General features: G+C 48.5%; 2 protein-coding genes across 3 annotated transcripts in view; one reads left to right on the top strand and one right to left on the bottom strand.

Annotated features, from left to right (window-relative positions):
• TRIP4 (thyroid hormone receptor interactor 4) overlaps positions 1-18,994 on the bottom strand; it is a 36,458-nt gene extending 17,464 nt beyond the window's left edge. The window contains exons 1-11 of the mRNA XM_067305486.1: positions 18,892-18,994; positions 17,707-17,873; positions 17,357-17,493; positions 13,839-14,072; positions 12,553-12,631; positions 10,582-10,711; positions 9,845-10,060; positions 9,226-9,352; positions 8,272-8,459; positions 7,066-7,190; positions 5,781-5,872 (exon numbers count right to left, since the gene is read on the bottom strand). Coding sequence (XP_067161587.1) covers positions 5,781-5,872; positions 7,066-7,190; positions 8,272-8,459; positions 9,226-9,352; positions 9,845-10,060; positions 10,582-10,711; positions 12,553-12,631; positions 13,839-14,072; positions 17,357-17,493; positions 17,707-17,873; positions 18,892-18,977 — 1,581 coding nt within the window. The 5' untranslated portion in view covers positions 18,978-18,994. The remainder of the gene's footprint in view (positions 1-5,780; positions 5,873-7,065; positions 7,191-8,271; positions 8,460-9,225; positions 9,353-9,844; positions 10,061-10,581; positions 10,712-12,552; positions 12,632-13,838; positions 14,073-17,356; positions 17,494-17,706; positions 17,874-18,891) is intronic.
• A 3,756-nt stretch (positions 18,995-22,750) lies between these two features.
• Positions 22,751-24,955, top strand: PCLAF (PCNA clamp associated factor). 2 transcript variants are annotated; one of them, XM_067305422.1, is made up of 4 exons: positions 22,751-22,816; positions 22,891-22,974; positions 23,136-23,292; positions 24,513-24,657. In XM_067305422.1, the coding sequence occupies exons 1-4, from the start codon at positions 22,774-22,776 to the stop codon at positions 24,568-24,570; spliced, it is 342 nt and encodes a 113-aa protein (XP_067161523.1). In that variant the 5' UTR covers positions 22,751-22,773; the 3' UTR covers positions 24,571-24,657. The 2 variants fall into 2 exon arrangements, with proteins under 2 accessions (XP_067161523.1, XP_067161524.1); XM_067305423.1 differs by lacking the exon at positions 23,136-23,292 and having other exon boundaries at positions 24,513-24,955.
• The last annotated feature ends 591 nt before the right edge of the window (positions 24,956-25,546 follow it).

Here is a 25,546-nt window from a genome sequence, read left to right as displayed (position 1 = left end):
TCGACAGGGAAAAGTTTCCAGGTCACCTTTAGCACAGAAAAGCATAACAAAGGGATCATTCTGACCTGAACCAGCACTTTTGGGCGGCTGCCACTAACAGAAGGAAATGAGCCCAGAACGCACTCCAAGGAGGTGCAGGATGTCTTAAACTCAACTGGAAATACAGAGATTTAAGAGCCACACAGAGGGCTCGCCTGGCAGCGGCTAACCACCCGCTGTCATCAGCGGGCTGAATTCAGAAAGCAGCTTTGGCTTCATTCCATTGTGAACAACACAAGCTACACTCAGACCTTCCTACCAGGTAATAACTCGTGCTCCAAAAGCACCTTCTATCCAAGAATCATGGCACAGCTTTTAGCAATAAAATTAGATGTATATCACGGGTGACAGGGAAGCACGTCTTTATTTTTACACATGGAAAAGAGACCCAGAGGAACTGATTTACCTAGTCCATACAGTATGTAGCACAACCCGGATTAGGGCAATGCCACCTGATGTGATGCTGATTTTAGTCACCAGGACACCTCTTCTCAGACAACATTGTCCTCTGCCCCCTGCCAGCTACTGCATATAAGATCCAGTTCTGTCATCACTTCTCCCACAGTCCTGAAAACCACTTCAACGCAGTCAGTAAGTCTCAGATACCGCGCAAACGGGAGAGCTGCAAGACTGACCCCACTGAAGGGGTTATACAAGGTCAGAGTAATAATGTCCAGTAATAACTAAAAACAAAAATAAAATAACCTAGCCCCTAGTAATATTGCACGCTCTCAGGCCAGGGGGTTGGTCTGTTGGTTTGTGCAGCATTCAGCAAAACAGGGCATTGTTGCTTGATTTTACTTTTTGAGCCCAACTGTAAAAAATATTAAGCGATGATAACGATAGAAAAATACCAGCAGGGTGCCACTAACGTCTTCATTAACAACCTGACAGAAGATGCAAACAGCAAGGAAATAAAATCTGCAGACAGTACTAAATAGAGAGTGGATGTCGGCATCAAAAGGACAGAGAAATAAAAGAAAAGTGACAGGAGGGACAGAACAGGACAAGAGTCTCCCTTGCCTATGGGTAAAATGGTCACAAGAATCAAAAGAAACTTTTGTGGCTGCTGAAAAAGGCAGGGCCAACATCAAAAGACGCTGAGCAAGACAGGCAACCATTTCATTTTCAGATGGTGGGTATCACCTATCATCTCCTTGCTTGCCTAGTACTTGTGAAATGACTTCTTCCTGAAACGCAGAAACTTCAAATAAGAGTTGGTGAGGAAGAGAGGGGTGAGTCAAAGCACGGTGCTTGAAAAGAGCTCTGCAGTGGCTTCACCTCCAAGAGGTCTCTGCTGCTGCAAGCCATTACCTTACTTGCGCTACATAATGCAAGTCTTCAGAAGATTTTCAATGTTTTTTGCATGCCATAAGCAGGTAGAAAACACCACCTTCCTTTCCTGCTCCCCCTGAAGCTAGGACAACTCTTTGTACACCAAAAAATTGCTGGATTACACTGCTAGCAAGCAGCTTTGGTGCTAGCTGCTGATGAACCTGTGCTAAATCGTAAGTGTAAGCAAAAGGGATTTCCTACTCCCAGTGAGACCTAACTCAGATTTCTGAGCTGGCACTGCACACATTTTGGTCTTCCTAGCATTCATAATTAAATCATTCTCAGCTTCTTTCAGATGCACTTGGTGCTCTTAACAGTCCAACAACACCTACATTTTCCCATAAACAGAAGTTCATCACCGACGTCAGAAGGATGCTCAGATCTCTGAAGTCAACCTTACAAGTCAGGGAAATGAACACTGCATACATAAAGTCAGGCTGGGAAAAAAATTTACAAAAACACTGTAAAAAAAGACAATAAATTAGGGATTATAAACATTTTGTAACATGGGAGCAGCAAAAAGCCAATGGGATTTGAATCTGCATGTGCCATGGCATCATGGCATTGAGGGAGATTTCTTGCCTAACGGTCTGATAAGAGGGCTCCTGGAATACCTTACTCCTTTCCAAGTGCCTCTGCAGCCAAATGGTGTCAGCAAAGTGGGAAGAATTTATAGAGAACATAGCCAGCGGTGAGGTTTCTCTATGGGAAGATTAAAAGCTAGTTATCTACAGCTCACGTTTGAGATTATAAGAAGCTGTCACAGCCATTTTACCAACATCTAAAGAACATATCCACAAAGGAAGAGGAGAAATTGTCAGAAAGAGAAAAGTACTTGTTAGAGATCAGGACATATTTCCCACCAGTGCCAATACAGACAGCAGAAGAAGGAAGAGAATCTCCACTTAAAACCAAACTGGAAATCAATGGATGGTACAGAAAAAAATCCTGCACTGGCCCCAGTGTCCTTTCCTCTTCTCTCTCCCTAAGCTTGCTCCCATACAAAGGCTAAATGCTCCTGCAGATTTTGCTGTATTCCAGTCCCAAAGCTCCCTCTGCTGCTCATATTCTAACTTCTCCCCCTTCCTGAGAGAACAGCTTGTGACTGAAAAGAGATACAACCTAATCAGAAACACTCTCAATCTCTAGTTTCCAGACATCTCTCTAGTAACTTGGTTGCTAGAACTTCACAGGTTTGGGAGGGCTACAAGAGCACCGCATGAGGAACAGCCCCGAACTGCCAATGCCTCTCCACCTCTTCATGGCAGGAAGGCGCCTCACTGCTCCGGTGTATGCTCTCCCATGCTGCAGTCCTCTGTCCCAAGGAATTCATTTATTCTGTCTCGCAAGATGGTTTGTTCACTATCAAGACCTCCATACCAGGGTCTAGTGGTTCCCATCAGACCAAACCTGATCTCTACAGAGGGCAGTGGAGCGAATAGACATGAAACAGTATCAAGAATGGCTATGCCTTGCTTGTTACTAAATATGAACTTTGTATGTTAACAAAATACACCCTAAAGAAATCAGCTGCTCCAGATTTTAGGCATAAAGTCAGTCACAGCATCACAGACTCATTCAGGTTAGAAGAAATCTCAGGAGTCACTAGTCCAACCTCCTAATCAAAGCAGCATTGACCCTCAGATCAGGCCAGATTGCTTAGGGCTTTGTCCAGTCGGATCCTGAAAACTTCCATAGGCAGAGACTGCATAGCCTCTCTGGGCAACGCCTGCTCCAAAGCTTGGCTGCCCTTCTGGGAAAATTTTTTCCTTAAGTCACATTTATGACCCTTGTCTCTTATCCTTCTGCCATGTACCTCAAAAAAGAGCCTGTCTCTGTCTTCCCCATAACCTCCTTGCAGGTACTAGGAGGTTCCTCCAAAGCCTTCTTCCTCAGCCTCTCCTCACAGGGCCTGTGCTTCAGCCCGTTGGCCATCTTGGTGGCCTCTACTGGACTCACTTTAGTTTATCAACATCTTTTTTGTGCTGAGGTCCCAAAACTGGCTGTGGTGTTCCAGATGTGGCCTAACCTGTGCTGAGCAAAGGGGAATAATCAGTTCCCTCCATCTACTAACTGCACTGGTGTCAACATAGCCCAGGATGCTGCTAGCCTTCCTCAGTGCCAGGGCACACTGCTGGCTCATGTTCAGCTCGTTGGCTACTAAAACATCCAGCGCCCTTTCAGCAGGGCTGCTCCCCAGCACCGTTGCAGGGGTTTAGTCCAGGTGCAAGGCATGGCGTTGGTCTTCAAGGAATTTCAGATCAGCCTGTTCCTCCAGCCTGTCCAGGTTCCTCTGAATGACAGCCCTGCTGCTGAGCATATTGACTGCTCCCAAGTGTGGCATTCAAAAACTTGTTAAGGGGCACTCCATCTCCCTCTCCAGGTCACTGCTAAAGATATCAAATATGAGAAGTCCCAGGAAAGACCCCTGAGAAACCAGCCTCCAGGGAGATTATGAACCATTAATCACTGCACTTTGAGCCCAATGATCCAGCCAGTTTTTAACTCCAGCAGTCCACCTACCCACTGTAATGTCCCAACACAGATACACACAGAAAGCCTTGCTAAAGACAAGGTAGAAGATATTCATTGTTCTAACCTTTTCATCATAGAAGGTAATCAGGTTAGTCGGGCAGGACTAACCCTAGATAAATCCATACTGGCTATTCCCAATCTCCTCCTCCTTCGTATGCCCAAAAATGGCTTCCAAAAGGAACTGCTCTATGTACTTTCCAAGGACCAAAGTGAAGCTTACTAGCTTAAGGGCCCTGGATCATCCTTCTTGCCCTTCTGAAAGATGGATGTAATAGTTGCCTTTCTCCAGTCATTGGGGACCTCCCCTGACCTCCACAGCCTTTCAAAAAAAAAGGGTGGCCTCGCAAAGACATCTGCCAGCTCTCTCAGCACCTTTGGATGCATCCCATCAGCTCCCATGCACTTGTATAGGTCAAGTTGTCTCAAAAGACTCCTGTCTCAAGCCTCCTCCACTACTAGTAGTTCCTCTCCTCCTTGAACCCTGCCTCTAAGTGCAAGATCTCTGGGAGATCTTGTTGGTGAAGCCTGAGACAAAGAAGGCTTGGAGTACCTCAGCCTTATCTGTGTCCCTTGTCACCAAATTACCTGCTTCATTCAGCAAGGGGCCCACTTAAGCCTCCCTCAACTCCCTTGGAAGTCTTGATCCACTGTCTGTTCAAGTGTAGCTCCTTCCCTGTATCTTGGGGCTCGGACTCTCCCCTCTGCAGGGTCTCTGCAAACACCCTGTCACTCTCCTCCTCATCCTCTCTGATGGGAGGGTGCTCACCTCCTCCCACAGTTCCTTCTCTTGGCGACTCAGTGCCTCAGCCAGAGCACAAATCCCACCAATGATGCCACCGTGACATTCAACTCCAGGGAGAAGCACCAGGCACTCCACGCACCTTGAGATGGTGGCATCCTCCCTCCCTCCAGAGCTCGGCCTGGTTCAAGGCCTTTCTTATAAAGAGGGCTAGTTGATCCAGCCAGCACCACAGGCCAGGGATGACACCCTGTGGCATGGCACCACCATCGCTGCAGTTTTCAGTGGTCCCACACTCCTGAGCAGAGTTCCCTAGCCCCTTCACATACCATTGCAGTAACTGCAAAGTCTCTTCTGGACACGCTTAAGGAGTTGTTCATTGCTCTCCAACAGCAACCAAATAGGTACTTGACACTTCCTAATCCAGAGAATCCTGAGATAGGAATCTCACTTCCTGAGATAGGAAGAATGGCATGGTTATAGCTAGCGATAGCAAAAATTGTTGCCTGGGTAAGCAAAACTTTGCAGAAATTCTGTCTGTCTGGACCCCATGAAGTTTCTATGGGAGAAACAATCAGTGCTTTAGAAGTTACATCCAGACGAGACGTGAGCTCCTGAGTTTGCAAAATGAGGATGCAAAACGGGAATACGTTAATGTGCTGTAGCTTCCTGTCTTCCACAGTTCACCGCAACCAGAGCGTTCCAGTGCTACATCTGTTCATGTCACCAGGGAAGCAATGGCTGTCAAGAGTCCTTACTGCACAGTCTCCCAAGCCAGAGTTGACTTAGTTAAACAGATACAAGTACTAAACATCAGCTTTACAAAGCTTATTGAAAAAAGTCTGACACTATATGAGAAACTAGTTTCAGCCAGACTATCTTACTACGAGAAAGGCTGACCATGAATTTGGTCTATACTAGTCCACAGTTCCTTTCCACCATTATTGGAATGCATTCTCTTGGCACATTCTTTTGCTAGTCACACAGCACTATATGATATCAGTGTCTTCCCTCTTTGCATTTTAAAATCTTTATTCAATAGCTTCTCCAGAGCGTCACATGAAGTGAGAATTGCTACTTTAAAAGATTGCTGGCTAATACCAGCTTGTAGAGGCTTTTTTGCTGTACTCACCTGCTCATTAAATTGCTCTTGTGACAAACAGTCAGTCATGTCCACGCAGCCTAGGAGGCACCCTGAGGGATAATCACTTGGAAATTCCACATCTGCGTCAAAAGAAAAATATCTTAAAAGTGTGCCTACATACATAGCTGGGGTCCTTTAGCATTCAGGTGCCCTTGGTTAAAAATACAAGCTTCCCTCCCTCAGTGCTCTCCTAGATTGAGGCACGAGAAAACATGAAACAATTTTAACACCCTGTAGTTCTTTTCCTATGTTTGGAGAGAGAGCACATTGCCCAGGCGAGCCTGGCCCTAGGGCTCTGACTTAAGCCAGATGTGTGACGATAAAGGCAAAGGGTGTACACAGCCCTATTCATGCAATCTTGAGCTTCGTCTGTGCAGGGCTGGTGTTTTTGATCAGCGTGCCCTGCTCCCAAACTGTGATGGTCCATTTTACCAATGTCAGCTTGACTGCTCAGTGGGGATCTGCAGTGATCAATCTGCCCTGTTAGCCCACAGACAGCAACAGCCAACTGTCCATGAAGACCAGAAGAGACTGGAAGGTTTTCACAAAGTAAACTTGCACGTTAAAGCAAATGAAAAGGTAGGGTCAAGAATAGTAAGAGGCTCAGGATCTTCACCATGACAGGATGAAGGCTGACAGAACTAATTCTATATACCTTGCCCTACTTAGCTTCTGAGAGAAGAACATATAGCGCAGGAAGAGCTCCTTGCTCTGATCAGGCAGCAGACAATCCTGCTGTATGGCATTTAAGCCAGGTGATATGCAGAAATACTGTACTAACAGGTGTGCAGTGTGGCAGCTGCCAGTATTCACCGACTCTCATGAGAGAGAATAACATCTTCATGGGGACCTGCAGCTTTTCATTCCCAATTTTCACAAGGTCAGAATATATGAAAAGCATTTAACGTCCCTGTAAACAAACTGAAACACAAGCCACTTCACATGCACACACACACAAGCACACACTCAATATCTTGTTGCTTGAGCACAGAACAGACTGAAGTCCTCTGCTGACAAAAGTTACCGCTGAAGCCACATGCAATTTGCCAGTGTTTGTGCTTGGAGTATCTGACCAGCAAAAGGATGGAGTTAAAATCTGCCACCGTGCCCATTCAGCTGATGAAATGCAGAAAGGAGGAAGAGAATTTCAAGAGCAGACAGAAGGTTAAAAAGAGAAGCAGTAATAACCGCTCAGCAGAGAGGGTTTTCTGACACTGCTCATTACGTGGCTCAATGTACCAAATAATACAAAGGCCCAAGGAGAGAAGTTCACCTTTCCGGAGCAGCATTCTGTAGGTGGCCTCCAGTTCAGAGATTTCCTGAAGGGACGGTCGTTTAGCAGTAGCTGCTATCCATAACCTGCCTCTGTGAGATGTGTACCAGGTCCTGCCCTCCACCCTAGAGAGAACAAAGGAGAATTTAGAGCTTAAATCTCATCGGAAATCCTGCATCGACAGATTTCCAGTTTATAGATTTTCCAATTCACTACCTAATTTCTGTTACTAAGCTTTGCCCTAAGAAAGAATATTATAAACTCAAGCAACATGTCAGCACTACAGAGAGAAGCTGAGATGGGCAAGAAATAACACCACAAGCAAAGCATGTTCTCATTGCTTTAGAGCAACAGCGAAACAGGACACTGATCCTCTGCAAATAAAACAATATTTTGGACACATGTGTAGGACAATCTGATCATACAATTCACTTACAAGCTCAAAAAGCTATGCATAGTAAGCATGCAATCTAGGGAGTAATAAAGGGCCGCGCATCCTTATGAAGCCGTCACTAGCTGCAGTTCTCAGGGATGCCAGTACGGGCACTAGGCATCCGACGACAACCTCCTCAGACCACCTGCACCTTCCTTTGAAGGAAAGGAAAATAAAGGCTAAAGAAGACAAGATGCTTTGTTCTTTATTAATAGTAGAAAGGAGTACTGATCTGCCAGGGATGCTGGGCTGAAGGATCTTCTCTTCAGAACCTGATTCCTAGGCCAGAGGGGGCAGGTGGTAGAAAGCGTTTTTTTAATAGCCTGGTGCCATTGTTGGCTCCTTTAAGATGGACAAGACATTTTCAGCTTATTTACCCTTGAAATTCCAGGAAGGTATGCCCTGACTTTACTGCAGAAATCTCAGCCTGTCTCTAAATTTACCCACTGTGCAGAAGCTTGCACCTTCCAGGTTAGCTATTTTCATGAAAAAAACAGGCTTCTCAGATCATCAGTACACTGGATGAGGATGTGTAGCTTCCTATTTTTACACATCCTTCACAGCTGTTCCCCCTCAAGAAAAGGAACGTTTCAAATTAGAGTGCTAGATAAGCCCATGGAACAACAGACAGCAAAAACTTGGAGCTATCTGTAGGTATCAGTCACTGTACAATGCCATCGAGTCCACAGAGGTCCTCTGAGGAACACAACTTCCCATCTCACCTCTGAAACAAGAGCTGGTCAGGGTAAACCACAGTTCAGTCACTCCTTTACCTTTTGATTCCTCTTACGAGCAAGGAAGCCCAAGGCTGGTGCATGCTGAGGCACCAACCATCATCTGAGATTTCCTGTAACTCTCGATCCTGAATCCGCAACCTGCTCCTCTCTGAGCCAGACTCATTTCCGGTGTCCGTAGAATGGATGGCTTTCCTGTGCGGGAGCGAACCAGTTTGGTCCACCCACTTCAGTGTGGTCAAAACAAAGAGGAAAAAGGTTAGTCTTTCTCTCAAGTAACAACGTATACCAAGTGCAAATCCTATTTGAAGTCTTCCTTCACTTAAGGACTAAGGTACTGCTCTTATTGAGATCACTCTACTCTTTCTTCCTTGCGAGCAGAATGCTGTGTTTACATCCCATACTTTGGCAGGAGTAAAAGCAAGGTAGTGAATCCACTCTGTGCAGCTCTCCCCTTATACGCACCAAAGCTCAGCTACTGATTTAAAGAATAAAACTATATACTGGGCTCCCAAAGCATTCGTGGGAAGATACAATGTTCAAAGCATATTCACAGCTGTCAACACTCAAAACACAGCACTTGCACTGGTAATCATTCAACCTCCAAAATGCTTAGCCTGCGCCAAGTACACCATGGTTAAAATGGAATCAGAGGACAGAACTTATGCCAAGTGGAAATGAGAAATCTGGCAGAAAAGGCTTCATAAATAGAGCTGAAAAAGTGACACAACCTTAGGCTGACTCAGAAATTTTTCCAGGTTTCTGAAAAGGAGGCAGGAGACTGAAACCCAAATAGGCCAAACCTCCAAAGAGCAAGGAACAGAGCAGGGTTTTGGCAAACTTTCTCTGTCTCCAGCTCAGACAGCTAATGAAGATCTCCATGACACAGGGGAGGAAAGAGGTACTACAAACATGCTAGAAGTCACAATTCTTAAGCCCAGCTCCTCCCGAGTTAGTCATTATTCTGGGATAAATCACTCAACCCGTACTGACCAAAGGCGCAGGCTGAAGAAGACGGGGGTTCACTAAAACGCCAGAACTCATAGTCGTCTTGGCTTCTGGGCTCTCAACTGGCTTGCCCAGCGTGCCACAATTAATGGCTTCAATGGTTTCATCCAGTCTGCAAGCACAAACAAGACTCATGAAAATTCCCTGCTTTCCTCTGGTAATGTCTACCTGCTCCATTCTCAAACACTTCCAACCCAAAGCACTTTTTTTTTTACCACCTCCCCTAACTAGATGATTTCTTTGCTCAGTCCGATTTCTAATTTGAACAGTCACTCTTATCTACTACAGAACCTCAGCCTGGTTTGAATTTGATATGAATTGGTTCTGTTGATATAGTCCTTCTGCAACATCTCGTTCCAGGGCAGCTTTAACAGACACGTCAGCTAATGCAACTCCCTACAAGTCTCACATAGCTGGGCTTAGGAGGGGATCTCAGCAGAGTTGTGCTGAAAGAGATATGCTGCAACCCACAAAGACCCTCAAGGAAGAAAAGCTTGCTCAGCTTTCCTTACATTTGCTGTTCCAGAGGCAGCCAGGCCACCATCAGCAACGATTTTCACCTCCCTGCTCTTGGGCGTGCCTTTGCGCTGCCAACATCACTCACTTGCTGTGGTATTCAGCCATGCTGTTGTCCTCCTCCAGGATCTGCCTGCCAGCAAAGTCTATGGTGATTTTTTTGGCAAGCCGAGAGGCATGGCGCAGTTCCCGCAGTTCCTGCTCTCTCTTCTGGAGGGCCTCCCTTTCTTGCTTGGAAATCCACTGGTTGGAGTCCGTAGCAAAGTAATCCGATTCATCGTCAATGACCTGGGTTCGACGCACGCTGGCCAGAAAGAACCACAATGGTAGATGACGAGCACAGAGGGACAGTCACGCTGCTCTGCCTGGCCCAGCCCTGCCTCCCTATCTCTTTCCTATGCTCTCCAGAGAGCTAGGTTGTCAGGGACACAAGCAAGGACATCCAAATGGAACCCATTTGAGAGCCATGCAGCAGCCTGACACAGATCCCAATTGCTCCCACCTTTAATAAGGAGCGCATCCTATGCGGACCATGGGTCCCAGCTTCAGGGATTTTGCTCCCCTTCCACCATGAAAGGGCCTTTCCCCAGTTTAGGACTGGAAAACACAACTACAGGCTGCAGGAACCATGGTCAACACACCTCCCTCTCACCACCATGTCTTGGTTCTTGTTCCAGTGAATGTGAAGGCCAAACTCCAACGTGAATGTGTCTGTACCTACAACAGCCCAGGTTTCACAAGGAACTCTATAACATTTCAGTTAAAGGCAGCTTTGCCTCCCAGATAATTTATTTAATTTCATGGTAGTCTCAACTAGTACCTTACCTTGTTCTGTCAAATTCCAACAACTTGTCTTTGTGTTTCACAGCCATCTCCAGGCCTGCTTTGAGTCTGGCTTCTTGTCGAGGCAGTAAGTCCTTGCTTATAGCTTCCAAATTCCCTGAACTTTCAGCGCCTGAGATACAAAACAAATCACAGCTCAATCTTATGAGACAGGCCAACTGTTTAAACCCCAATCTGATGGGCCTGGCTGCAGAAACAGCCCCCAAAACAAATATCATTAAAGGAGCTAGAAGAGGTATCTTGCACCAAGATCAGTACCCTTTTTAAACCAGTCCAAGCCTTGATTTCCCCTCTAGCCCCTTTCACAGATTCCTTCCCCCAAAGATGAATAGGTGACCACAGTGGCCATGACTAGGAAGTATTTAGAGAGAAGGCACTGCTCTTTGATTCTCCTTTGCCTTTCCCTAGCAATTTGGTCAGTCCAGTCTGCCCATCCTCAACCACAGGCCTTAAGTCTCCTCCCAAAAGCCAAATTATTTCCTGACCGTTGTTACCACCAAAAACAGACACTGAAGATGTCAAGGAGGGCACTCTTGGTCACACGAGATCACTGACAACCGCCACTGATGCACAGAGCAAGTCCCATATCTGCTGCTGTATGAGCTTCTCACAAATGAAATCCTCCCCCAATATCCCTTAGCAGGTTTTTGAGACCAGCCATAGGGAGAGACGGAGAAATCTATTCCCAACAACAATCTCCAATTTCTTATCATGACGGCAAGGGGCAGGAAAAACAAAACAAACACAAAAAAAAGGAAAAAATTGTCTGCATCACAGCCCACAGTGGAACAAACCAATGTATTTCACAGAAGACATCACACAGCCTAATGCCTGGGATTAAATTCAGGGAAGGAAAAAAGCCTGTATTCCTCTGTTGTTACTGATCCACTTTTTTCCACTCCTGAGACAAGTAGCTAGACATATTTCAGCTTTCACCTATATAGATAAAGCAGAAAGCAAGACACAGCAGAAGCAAAGACCAGTAACTGGGTAAGAAAATGGGATCCTGAAGTACATCAGGATCTCTGCAGAGAGATTATACACAGATTGACTCTGTGATCAGCTATTATGCTCAAGGATTTACAATACCTCCTGCATCTCAGCAGCTCTAGAGAAGTTGACGCTGAGACCTAGAGTAAATACTCCCCTGGTTCTTCAGCAAAGTCTATTTTTCAACCAAGAACACGGCGACCTTGGATATATTTCAACTCAACTCAGACAAACATCCCCATAATGCACAGGTCTTCACTGGGAGACTGGGTATTATTTCCTTTTGTTTTCCTTGGCTCTGTTCCTATTTTTAGCTCCCAAGACAAGTGTTAGACGAGAAGAATCATTAGAAAAATTAACCAACACCTCTGTAGACCCAGCAAATCAGATAGCAGCACTTCATCTTCCATAGCACATATTCCACATGGGACTTATCCTAATTTTCAAGGACTGCAGTGGTCCAGTTCATATGATTGATTCAGGAATGCCTAACAAGCAGCCTTGGGGCTTCTGGGTACACAAATTATACTTTGTCATTTGACACTTGCAGTTATCACCTCCACTGAATTCCAGAAATGCTGCCGAGTGCTTACTGAGAGGATATGATGAGGCAGCTTCCTAGCTATCCTTTTAATATCCGTCACAGACACCATGCAGAAACAGGAGCAAGTGGGTCAGGTAAGGTTTGAAGCACAGAGAGTTCACAGACTGTCTTGGGAATTTACATCTCAGAGAAACATTGAGGTATCAGCTTCTTAGAAGGAATTTCCTTTAGACTTTGCGAACAATTCTTTACAATTCAAATGAACACATCTAAACAACTTACAGACAAGAACATATACAGTCTCAATCTTACACAACATCAGGGCAAGTCCAATGTGTAGCACAGTGAGGTAGAACAGGGCTCCTGCTGCTGCATAACCAATGGGTTCATTATATTAATGGCATACAACTGCTACTAACCTGCCATGAGCTTCTTCAGCAACTTCTGGCTCTTGTTTGAGTCCCGCTGAAGAATGTCCTGCTCTTCTTTAGTGCATACCTAAGGAAAAAAATGAAGATTAGAAAGGACATCATATGGTTGACCAGCTCTGGAGCCTTAGACAACAGCTCAAGGCAAGCTGGTAAAGACAGTTAAGATAGTCCACACCTTGTTTCCTTCTCTGTTATTTACATAGGGGGAATCCTGAAAGCTTGTTCTATATTTATATTTCTAAAAACAAGCCATGTACAGCTTGGTCTTTCTTGGTTCTGTGGGTGAACACACTGTTAGGTGATCTCAAACGATGAGAAATGCACTCAGAATTCCCCTGAGTGGATAAGCAGTGTTTAACAGAGAGGTCCTTCCTCTTGGTTAGTCACTTGTAGTTAAATAGGTCTTTAAAAACAGTTACCAATCTGATTTAAAATATTTTCTCCACCCAAACATTTGATTTTTTCTCTCCTGAAGTTAACTTTACTGAACCTATAATCACTGTCTTGTCCAGAGGACAAATATAACTTGAATTTTTAATTTTAAAAGAAAATCAATTTAGAGTTAAAAACTATAATAATAAAAGCAACTAAATTCAGCATCCTTCACTTGGAACATGATTCTCGAAGAGCTCGTTAACAGCTAACAAACATCTGGAAAAAGGAAATCTTTGCTGAAGGTTTCAAAGCCATAGACCCTATGACTGTGCATGCAGGCTGCGAGTACTTGTAATATATTGCATGATACCTATCCTTGCCTTCTTCCTCCAAAAAGTGCCCTTTCAACCAAATACAGGACATACCAGATATTCGAAATAACGCACATAGCACGAGCGCTGTAGGAAACAAGTCAGCACATGGGCCCTGGCAGAGCTTCCTCCTCTGTACAAGCCAAGCAGGGCTGTGCCCTGGACAGGGCTGAAGCTTCGCACACATTTTGGGCACCAGTGCAGTACACAGGACAACCACAGGACACTGCCATATATCGGGCAAGCTCCAAAGTGACGTAAATTATGTGGGAAACCTCTCCTCTCTCTCTGATGTAGTCCATCACAAGAGAAGCACACAGTAACTCAAAGCCACATCAATTCTCCTTCCCCCAGAGAGAGGTGGTACAGGCTCCTTCCTGCACAGCTTTAGAGCTTGGAGCAGTTCACCACAGGAGCTTTGATAAAAGAGGAGAAGCCAAGAGGCTAATTCAGCCCCGAGCCATTTCAAACCCCTCGGCACAACATGCTGCATTTAAACATGGCAAACGAAACCACCTCATTACTAACCAGCGTCCCACAGAACAGGCAGGGTCCGGAGCCCTCCTGCTCGCAGACGATGCGCCCGCAAACCAAGCAGTTGTTGATGAGCCTGTGCTTCTGACCCAGGCACTCACAGGTGTGACGCCCAGGGATGAGGACGGCCAGCTTGTCTTGTCCTTCCTTGGTATACAGGTTGACGTATTTGGCCTTCTTCTTAGAGGAATTACTACTGCTGTTGACTCCACTGCCGGTCTCCTGTGCCTGAGAAGCAAAGAAAACGAGCTGCATTCACACTGCAACCCAGCAGCAAAGAGAAAGCACCCACCCTTGAACAGACTGGAGAGACTCAGACATTCATCCTTCTGCCTGACTGGAATGAAACTTGGACCAGACCCCAGATTCAAATCAAGACAACGGAAAGACAAGCTTAGGACTGCCAGGAAAGATCTAAGCAATCTAAACAAAACAAGGACAAAAGGATGTTGCAGATCCATTTGATACGTTCGCTGCCTCTGTAAGCTGAAACTGCTTGGGTCTAGGTAGTAGCAGTGCTGTCAGTCCCCAGGACCTGTATTATCGACTGATATTTAACAGCTTCAAATAGCAGCCCAACTACTCCCAGACTTGCTCTCAAAGGCTACTCAAGGACTGCATATCTAAGGTTTGGCTTAAGCTGAGGCAGAGAAACCCTGATCAGGAATGAAGCAAGATATTTTGGATGATGGCTGGATTAACCGTCTAACAGCAGAATTGCCCATTTTCTCCCTGAGGGAGGGACCTTGCATCTTGATCAAAGAAACAAAGGGTTTCCTCTCACCACGACATCTCCAGCAGGTATCAGTTGAGACGTGAATCACGGGGAGGAATTAATTACAAATAACAACACAGAACACAGAAATCGCTCCATAGGGACAGACCAAAGCCATCTTGAGCCTGATACCATTTCTCTGGCAATGCTCAAAAACTGGTGTTTTGAAAGTAAGCACAACACACTCCAGGCACAAATCCACCTCATAACACTAGAGGAGACAGTTTTCAGCCATGAACTGCACACTAGCCACGACCAAGAAAAGCTACGACTTATTACCCTTAGCTGTTTCAGCAAGCATCACTCCAGTACAAATGTACTCTCCACCTCCTACTTGTCATATCAGTGACACACTTGAAAACCCTCTTGCAGCTCAAGGACAGCTTCTTTGCCTCTCCTCTGCAGAGACTCTCTCTCATATAGGAAAGAAGAGGATTTCTAAGAATCTCTTTCCCAGAAAACCTACTTTGATTCACTACAGAAAAACAACTCACTTTTTCTAGTTGCTGCATGCTAAAGAATCACTCCAGCTCCCTGACCCGCAGCCCAGCTAGCACCACTTCTAGCTCCCAGGGTCCTCCCACGTTGCTTTACCCAGTGATGGTGCTGTACAGTGGCTTTAGGACACCTCTTGCGTTGTCTGTTGTCTTCACCAGCTTGGCTCATGCTCTGTTCTCAACAGCACCAGGCTACTGGTTTAGCAACCAGTAGGCACAGCCTTTCCAGTTCCCCCAGCTCTGCCCAACTGGCTTTATTGCCACAACCCATTCCAAACACCACGGTTAGGAAAGTACAAAAATGGATAAAGTGACCTCGATTAGCAAATGTCGGCAGAGATTCTTCAGTGGTTTTATTAGGTTAAAAGACAACTCCAATGAAACAGCACATCACTGTTCATTTTAACCCCTCAGTCTCAAGAATGTGTTCTTTTACCTTTCAAACGATTGCCTTTGCAAACATTTTAAGCACTTCCAGCTTCTCTAGTACAAAATCCTCAATTTAAAACTGTAACTCTAATTTCCACAATTTATCCAGTATCCAGTTATTCAGTGACTGCATGTCAGGGTTGCACCTGGATAAACTGGAATTTAATTTCAGGATGTGCAGTATGGTTGATGTTTATAGCATGAAGGACTCCACTGCAAATCTAACATAAATCAGGCACACTGTACCCTCACACACTTATTTTTGCAGAGCACGCTCCTACACTTCAGATAGCAATTATCTGCTATTCTTGATACAAAATGGGACCACCGTTCTGCAGCTGGATCAGTATGGAAGCAAGGAGCTTGGGTTCTCAGCAAGCTAGCTGTAAAGCTCAGGGTCAAAACCCAACACACGAGAAACAAAATCCAGAAATTCAGTCCAGGTAATTACAACAACGTTTAACAGCAAATATCCTCATACCTGATGTGCTTACTGATGTGCTCGGTTCTACTGAACTGAAAGCAAGACTACTAAAGAAAAGGCATTAGTCAACTATAAAAGAAAAGCATAAAGAAAGGCAACTCACGTTTGCTGCATGGCACCGTGCTGCTTGGAAACAGCTGGATTTCCTGTTTTTTAGCGTTTTTATTCTCATATTTTGCAGTTTCTTTCACTGGAGTTCAAAGTATTTCTGAGTACTTCAAAAAATTTTGTTTACAGGGTTCAACATCTAAATTTCAACACTAAGGATTCAGAAGTGGAGCTGAGCAGGGGAGGGAAACAGCCAAACCAGACTGCCAAACCAAAGCTGAAGCCCAGTGAAAACGCACTAGCTACAGCTCTTCAGATTCCTCTATGTAGCACTCAAGGCCTTTTCTCTGAAACAGCAGGAGCCTGGCAGCCTGCAATATTTCAATTGCCAATTAAAGCTTTATTCAGCATGACTGGAAGGTTTTGAATAGAGCAGATAGGAACATTTCACCCACACGCTGGCTTCGTTAATTCCACAACCTTCTCAACTCTGATTTAAAGAAATACCTGCTATTACTAATTACAGCATCTATTTTCACTGTCCACTCTCTCATTCAAGCTTCTTTAGAGGGAGTAAAATCCGCTTTAACATATTCACTGCTTGATGATCGATATTTTACTCTCCATTACAGACACAAACATATACAACTTTTCTCCCCATTCCCAGGTAGGTCGTTTACCCCACAGTAGTGAAAGACTCCTGTACACACACAATGTGAGCACTGTCTGCCCAAATTTGCTGTCAGCTTTGAACAGCATTGATATATGGAAACAGCCGCCCCTCTCATTGCAACTGGGCTACTGTACAACCTGTTGGCAATGCCCTTACATCGTACAACTCATCCATCCCAACAGCTGCCGAAGTATTTGCTCAGGTTATAGCTCACGGCTGCCACGCTAAACGCTGTCTAATAGCGAAGAAAGGTCTCTTGCCAGCAAAGCACATGTATCTCACAGAAGCAGCGCTGTAGATAAGATGCTAAAAAACATAAGTAGGACTAGGTTTGCCTGGAAAGGTAAATATTTCTTAGATGCAATGAGGTAGCTGGAAAACACAAACGTGCTTTCAGGCACACGATCGCTTTCATCAGGACTCCAGTAACAAAGGATTCATATCTCTGAAAGCTTATTTCTGTTTTCAATCGCTTCTTTTGTTAGAGTGCTTGATATTAGCTCTCTTTCCAACCCAGGTTCATAATCCGTCCTGAAGATCCACTGACCCACAAAGTCACTCAACGCTCCAGCAGCCTCTCTGCCCTCACACGCCAGATACACTCACCTTGGCCAGGTCAAGGGGGGTTTTTACTTCCTCTACTTGTACACTTGGCTCAGCAAATGCAGGTGTCTCCTGTTTGTTCCTTCCTTTGCGTTTACCCTTTTTCGCCTGGTCTCCGGCCCGAGGCACTTCTGAAGTCTCTAGAAGAGCACGTAACCACAAAGACAGACTTGGTAACTACCAGCAAGAGAAAGATGTCCCTGAACTCTTGCATCCAGCTGGCAAATGAAAACTGGCTTTAAACTTGAATGACATACAAAAATAGGACTATCCACAGGTACCTCAGGGCCCTATAATTGTCTATAAACAGAACAGTTGAGACAAGCTTATTTGACACTTGAATTCCTTCTCACCTTCCTTTTTCCGATACGCTGGTAAAGGCTCAGAAGGCTGCTGAGAGGATTTCCGCCACCTGGCCAGCAGTTCTTCTACAAACCGACTCTTCTTCCCATCGGTCCCCTGAACGAGGTCAATGACATACTCCCGGATCTCATCCTCGTTTGTTATTGATAAGATGTACCTGCAGGAGGACAGCCCGGGGGGAAAATGGGTAACAGGGCTTTTGCTCTCAGGAAACCAACAGTCTAATCACACACACGTGCAACTAGTCACGTGCACTCTTCCCCTTCAGACTGCTGAAGAGACCGTGGCAAGAAATGGATTTTCTAAGAGAAATTCAGGGACAGATACCCTTTGAGAAATCTCTTGTTACTGTTTCACTGGAAAAAATGGAAGATAAACCATCTTTCTTAGCCTGTTCCTAGGCACAGCAACATTCCCGCTGTCAATTCTGCCGCATACTAAAAATCCCACACTGAGACTCATGCTTCCCCCGCATAATTTAAAAATCTAACCGTAAACCTAAGCCCATGGGAAGTTCCTGCTTTAAAGGCACAGAAAGAGCCGGGTGCCTTTCTTCGCCTATCTATAGGCGTGCGACACCCCTCCCTGCCATCTCCCACCCCGCAAATCCAAAGCGCTTCGCGCAGGCCCCCCTCCTGGTCCCCTCACGGGGAGCCAGCGGGAGGGACAAGGCGAGGCGCGCAGATGCCGCGGGCCGTCCCCAGATCCCCAATACGCGGAGGGAAACGGACACCGGGAACCCCCGTCTTGCGAGCGGCAGCCCCGACGGCAGCTCCGAACCCCGCTCCGAACCCAGCGTTTCCCATTTACGTTGGCCGGGGCACCCTAATAGGGAGGGGGGCACCGGACCCGGGGGGGTCCACGGAGACCTGAAGGGGGCCGAAAAGGCCCGAGGGGGCCCAGAAAAGACCCAAAGGGGGGGCTCCCGAGGAAACCCGAGGGGGGGGCCTGAAGGGGGGCCCCCGAAGAGGCCCAGGGGGGCCACCGCGGCCGCCACGGCGGGCAGGGGAAAGAGGGACCCGCTGGGCCCCGGGGCGGGGTGTCCCGGCGCTGAGCGAGGCCTTCCGTGGCTCCCGCAAGGCCCCGCCGCGCAGGCCCCTCCAGGGCGGCCGGGCAGCCCCGTGCCGCGGGGGGAGCCTCCCCACGCCTCCCCGCAGCCCCCCGGCCCCGCTCACCGCACGACCTCCTCGCCCACGTCCAGCCCGAAGTCGCCGCGCAGGTGCTGGACGCACCAGTCCAGCAGCGCGCTGGGCGCCGCCATGTTGCGCGCGGGGGAGGGGAAAGGGCGGCGCACCGGCGCGTCACGGCGGCAGCCCGCGCCCCGCGGAAACGCGGCCGCGGCGCGCCGGTTCCGCCGGGGCACGGGGCGCAGCCGCTCGGTTTTCTGAGCGAGTGACTGACTGAACGGACGGGCCCGGTTCCCCCCAAGTTAATCCTCTTGCAGTTTGGGGGGTGTTTTCCGTAGGTTCGGAGATAGGCTGCTCCGCAGTGCTCCACGCCGTTTCATTTCCCCCGTCCGGGGGGGAACCCTCACGGCTGGGCCCTACAGGGAAACCAAAGAAATGCAGATAACCTGGCCCCAGCCGCTGAGAAAATGGGAAGGGGAAGAGGAGAGCGAAGCTGGGGGCTTGGGAGCCTTCAGCTTGCCTTGCTTGCACGCAAAGGCTCCCGGCAGCGGGGCCAGACTCTGCAGGGAACCTGGCCGGCTGGGGAGGCAGCCACAGGCACCTGCTGAATGGCAGCTTCCAGCTCTGGCTTCTAGGTAAGGAGCAGAAAAGGCCAGTTTTAGTCTTTTTTGTTCCTTCCTCAGCAATTTCTCTGGCCTCCAGCAGGATCCGGCCTGCCGTGGCTGAGCGTCTTCCCCAGGCCGGGCCGGGAGGGACGAGGCAGGGCGGAGGGCTGGGTGCAGGGCAGGTGCCCTCAGCTGCCTTCTGCCCCCAGTAGCACGGCGCTGACACCTGGGCACTCCCGCCCGCCCGGCTGAAGGGAAGGGGAGAGGGGGGAGACGATTCTCCCCGCTCTGCCTGCACCCAGCGCTGTCGCCGGGCCGTGCACGGCCTGGCACAGCAAGGAAAGGTGACCTCTGTGCGAGAGATCCCAAACGCCTTCCCCTGCCCCCAAACTCGGGATCCTTCCCTTCCCGGCTCCCCCCCCTCCGGGCGAGAGCAGCGGCAGAAGTCAGGACCGCGCTTGGAGCCTGCATTTACGCAACGTAACGGGTTTTGATCGTCATAAGACTCGGGGCTCGGGCAGCGGCGCGAGGGGAGACTTGAGGGGTAAAGCGAGGAGGACGACGTATTCGTCGTCAGCACTGCAGAAGTCAAGCAAAGGCCTGAGGTGCCTCTGCGTGGACAGCAAGCAGGGTGGGGGCCCGTTTCCCTGTGCCGCTGCCCACACCCGCATCTCTAGGTGCACTCTGTGAACGCTGCGCAGACCTGATCTTATCTCCAGCCTATTTAATAAGAAGCTTCTCTCGCTGCCATCCCTTTTTGCAAAACCAAGCCCGTAAACAGCTTCGCTGGGTCCCTGAACCTCTTGGCCGCCAGCCCACCTACCTGTGCGTGGGCGGTGACAAAGCTCTGCCAAACATCCAGCTCTGAAACGCCATCCCTCCGGTTTGTTCCTAGCAGAAATCTGTGGATCTAGTTCTCCTCTTATTCAAAAGGAGCAGAAAACTTCTCTGAACTATAGGGGGAAAAAATGGTGCAAGCTTGCATGAAAGAAAAACTGCAGCTCCCCGCTCTATGCAGGCTGCAGGGAAGAGAGAATATTTCCCTCGGCAGCAATTCTGGCCCCTCGGAGGCATCTCTGTCTGTGCCACCTCCTCCGACGTGGGTGTGCTTGTGTCGAGCCATACAGGTCCGACCCGTCAGGGTTGTGCGGAGTAAGGAAGGAAGGCCAAAGATGGGCCTGTGCCTTCCTAGGGACTGTGCCTGTGACACAAGCAATGATGGTTAATGTATTTATCAGATATATAGGTTGCTATTAGCACCTTTCAAAGGGCTCAGTGCTTTCAGCAACATAATAAATAGCAGACGGGCCTCTGCAGCTTGTGTCATATTCCACCTTTGAAACCGCAAATGAAAAGATACCCAAAACAGAGTAATAACATGATTCGTAGCTCACCGTTTTATGAGCAAAGCCTCTACTTAATTTAAGCCAGTTGAGTCTGGCTCCTGGCTTGCGCTGTATCGAGTGAGACAGAACAGCACCACAAGAGAGAAGGGAATGGAGAACTAAGTCACCATTTAAAAATAAAATGCTAAAAGCCTGATTAACCAAACACACTCATTAAAGTGAACATTAAAAAGAATTTTAAGATAAAGAGAGCAATAACTGTTGGAAAAGGAGGGAATGCATTTGGGACCACCATCTGCTGACATACTGGACACACTGGGGAGAGACTGAGTTTTCTTAGAGGCAGGAAAGACTAGATCTACCCGGATATCCGAGAGAGTGAGGTTCATCGCCTTCACGAAGGCCAAAGCCTCCAGTCCCGGCAGTCACCCCGCTAACATATAGTGAAACCATCAGCTACCCATGCTGTTCACAGGATGTTTGCAAGAGAGACGCTGATTTGATTCATCACGAAGCAATCGTTCACTGAAGCTGAGGGTGCCAGGGCCTTCCCCCCTACAAGCTGCCTATAGCAAAGTCTTCATGTGGCGAAACCTGGCTTGCACATCAGAGGCAGCTCCAGGCATAGCCTCTAGGTGGGAGATAACAAGTGTGGCTGGGCTCCAGGGCAGCCTTGGTGTCCCGCCGGCTCATTGCCTTCCTCACCTGGGGACCTGCATTACCATAACAGCTTTGCGCAACCACATTAAAAACACGTGCCGTTGCAATGATGGTAATTCTGCATTCAGCAACAGCGTTGGCTGGTTGTCAGAAGCAGTCCCCGGCCCAGGTGCCTGGCTGTGCCCCGACACCACTTCCATTCCCCCTTAACGCTTGCACAGTCCTGCAGCGAGTTTGGTGAGGGAACAGGTCGTGCTGGGAAAGACCGTGAAGAAATGTAATTTTTCAGCCAGAGCAGTTCTCCTACCCTGTTCACTGTGTGCCAGCCAAGCATATGGAAACCACTTGAACTCACACTTGGGCTGCAAAAGCGTCTGTGTAACTGCAGTCTTGGACCAGAATGAGACACACTGGGGAGGTTTCCGTGCTTCTAGCCAGGGCGTCCCACTGACACGCTTTAAAAAGTGCTGTAGGCAGAACCCAAACTATTTGGAGCTAAGCCCTCACACATGCAAGTGCCTGGGAAGGGAACAAACTTCTCTGTCTCAGAAAGGCTTGTTGGTGTCAGAGGCACTAGCCTCAGCTGAGCACGAGCATCGCTGTTTGTTGCAGCGTGGCCCAATTCTTCCGCTTTCCCCCCAGGGAAGGGAGAGTGTGTTTCTCCTTTCCCCCCAGATTGCTGCAGTATTAATAAAGAAGAGTTCATCCAAATTTGCACTGTTTTTTAAAAAAAAAAAAGGTGGACTAAAACTTGCATTTGCAAAAACCATGATCCCTGTCAGATACCTGCCACGGAGAGACAACGGCATCATTGCTCCGAGCCAAGCGCCGGCTGGGAAACAACTGAGAAAACTTGATTATGTCCTTAAACTCGGCGTTCGCCCCCGGGACAGAGCCGGGCGGCCGGAAGGGCGGAGAGGCAGCACAAGGGGCAGCGCAGCGGAACGGTGCGAGCCGCAGGCTGCTTGGAAGGGCGGCAGCGAGGGGGAGCCCTTGCCCCGCGGAAAGCGCTCGCTTGCACCGCACCGCACCGCACCGGGGCTGCCGGCGGGGCGCCGGGCCGAGCCGAGCCGAGCCGAGCCGAGCCGAGCCGGGCCGAGCCGAGTCGGGCCGCGCCGCCCAGCGGTGCCCGGCGCCGAGGTCCCTTCGCGCGCGCGGCGGGTCCCGGGGCGCGCGCCGCGCCGCGAGAGCTCCCATTGGCGGGATCGGGCCCGCGGCCGGCCAATAGCGGCGGCCCGGGCGCGGCGCCCGTTTCCCGCCCCGGCCGGTGCAGCGCGCGCGGCGGCCGCTCCGCTCCGCTCCGCTCCGCTCCCGTCAGCATGGTGCGCACCAAGGCGGACTGCGGCGGGACCTACCGGAAAGGTGCGGCGCGGGCGAGGCCGCCGGGGTCCCGCCGCCGCCCGCTCGCTAACCGTTCCGCTCCGCTCTGCTTGCAGTGGTGGCCGCCCGCGCTCCCCGGAAGGTGCTGGGCTCCAGCAGCGTCAACGCGGGCCCGTCGCAGCCGCCGCCCGCCAAGAGAGGTGAGGCGGGGGGGGGAGGGGGCCGCGGTGAGGTGAGGCGGGGACCGCGGTGAGGTGAGGCGGGGGGGGAGGCGGCCGCGGTGAGGTGAGGCGGGGACCGCGGTGAGGCGAGGGCTCACCTCGGGCGGGGGCGGCGGGGCTAACGGCCGCTCTCCCCACAGCCGAGGGCCGCCATGCGGGGGGCAACCCGGTGTGCGTGAGGCCGACGCCCGCCTGGCAGCGGGGCATCGGCGAGTTCCTGCGGCGGCCGCAGAAGGAGAACCAGGCGCCGGGCAGCGAGGCGGCGGGGAGCAGCGGGGTGGCGCGGCCCGCCGCGCGGTGAGTGCCGGGGCCGGGGGGGCCCGGGGGGTCGGTCCCGCCGGTCTCAGGCGCCCTGAAAGCCGCGGGTGAGCGCGGGGAAAGCTGAGAGCGCGTCCGTTAACCGCGCCGCCCTCGCAGCGGCAGCGCTTCCCGGCTGGCAGCCTCCTCCGGCAGACCCAGCTTCTGCCGGCCTCCGGGGGGGCTAAAAAGGGACGCGGTAGCCGGGAGGTTAGGCAAATTCTCTGTGCTCGGACACGCTTCGCTTGCGTAGGAAAAAACAGCAGCGTAACTTTGTGTAGCTGTTATCTCTGTTTCAGGAAAGCTTTGAGGACTGCTAGCAAGTTCGGTATTTCGCAAACTGAATTGCTCTGCCTAGCTGACACTTCAAAGATAAACCTGTAGTCAGTACTATTGGCTAAAGGGATAGCAGTGCGAAACATTGTCTTACAGAGACTCTATTTTTTTCTTAAAGAATTACCAATATTTTTTTTTGCACCAAATATGGATAACTAAATTGTCTTGGAGGCCCCGATAAGAAGTAGCCCTGAATTGTCTTGAAGGCCCTGCAAAGCAAAGCAAACAGAAAGACTTGCAAGTGCATCCTACCTCTTGGAGAAATGAAAGATGCGTACTGTAGTGCTGCTAAACAGTCATCTCTTCCATTTAAGATTTTTTTTTTGGCTGAATAAGGACAAGGGGAGTGATAATACTAAAGAGAACATACAGTGTCTCCATCTAAAACAATTTGCATCTTCCCCGGAGGTTCTGAAAGAAGCAAGAGCTCTGCTTACTTAACTGTGCAACTTTTTTTTTTTCCCCTGTCCTACAGGTAAGTTAGTTAGTCAGGTTGAAACTCGGGCCTGAAATCAGAGTTACGTTTTCAGCTTCCTAGAAACGATGTGGAACCATCATGTGGCCCTCTGGTTAGAGAAGGAAATACAGCTTAACAGAGAATGACCAAGGATTATAGCAGGGTAAAAGTCCTTCAGCACTGAAGTAGTCTTTCCCCTTTGAAAGGTAGGCATGTGCTTTATAATCCGGGCTTCTAACGCTTAGGATAAAATAGCTTGTATCAGTTCAAAGGCTCCTGTTGTCTCAAGGTGCAAGAATGAGTCTGGCGCTAATCGAAGTCGTTTAGGTCACTTAACCTCTAGTAAAAGGGCTCTGTTTATTGGAACCTTTCAAACAACAGTTGATTGAGTTCTGCTAACTCTTTTGCATTGAATCACTTTTTACAGAGCTCGCCCCCTGCCACCAGATCCTACAGAAGATGGCACGTCGTCTGAAGAAGAGTAGATATGATCCTAGCCTGACTTTAATAATAGACTGCGCGTCTCCTGTGCTTGAGCTGGTCTTTGTACAGTTGTATATTTTTTTAAGCTTATGTTCAGCTATTGTATAGAACCAAAAGTAAGCTTTTTACTAAACAGTCTTCAAATCTAAATTTGAGAGACTGCAAGAAAATTATGATAAAATTAATATATACTTCCTGAAGCTTAGCATTCAGTATAAAGCACTTTTAATTTTTATTTTGGTTTCCTTGAGCTTTTCAGTGACTCCTGCATATTGTGCTATTCTCATCTTTTGTTTGCTTTTTGCTTGTCCAAGACTTGCCCCATGTTTGTGCTCTGTTTTATAAAGCAAAATGTCATTTTTCTATTACACAAGCATCCTGAAAATACATCTGTATTGTGTCTTTATTGAACTAAAAACTGTTCATGACAACCCCTTTTCCAAAGACGGGAAAGCTGGATTTGCAAAAATCATGGTGAGGTGGAAGGGGACTTGTCACTTGTTAACATCTGGGACATGAACATACTATGTGCCTGCATTGGAAAGCAGCAGGGGAAGGCTTGGGGTTGGGGCCAGAGCCTCAAAACACTTCCCTGGAGGGAAACACTGAAACAATCATGCTTTAAAAAAAAAGCATTTAATGAAGGAGAGCAAGGTACTGAGCTTGAAAGAGGAGCTGACTCTTAACTAGGGCAGGATGCTACGAGGTGTTGGTATGAAGAGGCCCATTCTCAGGTCGTTGAGGGAAAAGGAGTTCTTTCAACCTTTTACACAAAGCTGTCTAGGTCCACAGAAGTTAGAGGCGAAGTTTAATTAAAACAAATTGGATTATTTCAACGAATCAACAACCTGAAAGCCCGGGGAGAGAGTAAACAGCAGTAAACAGCTAAAAATAAATAAAACTTGTTACTCTGAGTGGGCTGAGGCCGCCACACAACTTCTTGGATACTTTATGGGACAGTGAGTGAGGTCTTGTGGG

Source organism: Apteryx mantelli, chromosome 15, assembly GCF_036417845.1.
Source record: "Apteryx mantelli isolate bAptMan1 chromosome 15, bAptMan1.hap1, whole genome shotgun sequence".
Classification (NCBI taxonomy): domain Eukaryota; kingdom Metazoa; phylum Chordata; class Aves; order Apterygiformes; family Apterygidae; genus Apteryx; species Apteryx mantelli.
Note: the sequence above shows the minus strand (reverse complement) of the source record. Positions and strands in the feature narration are given on the sequence as shown.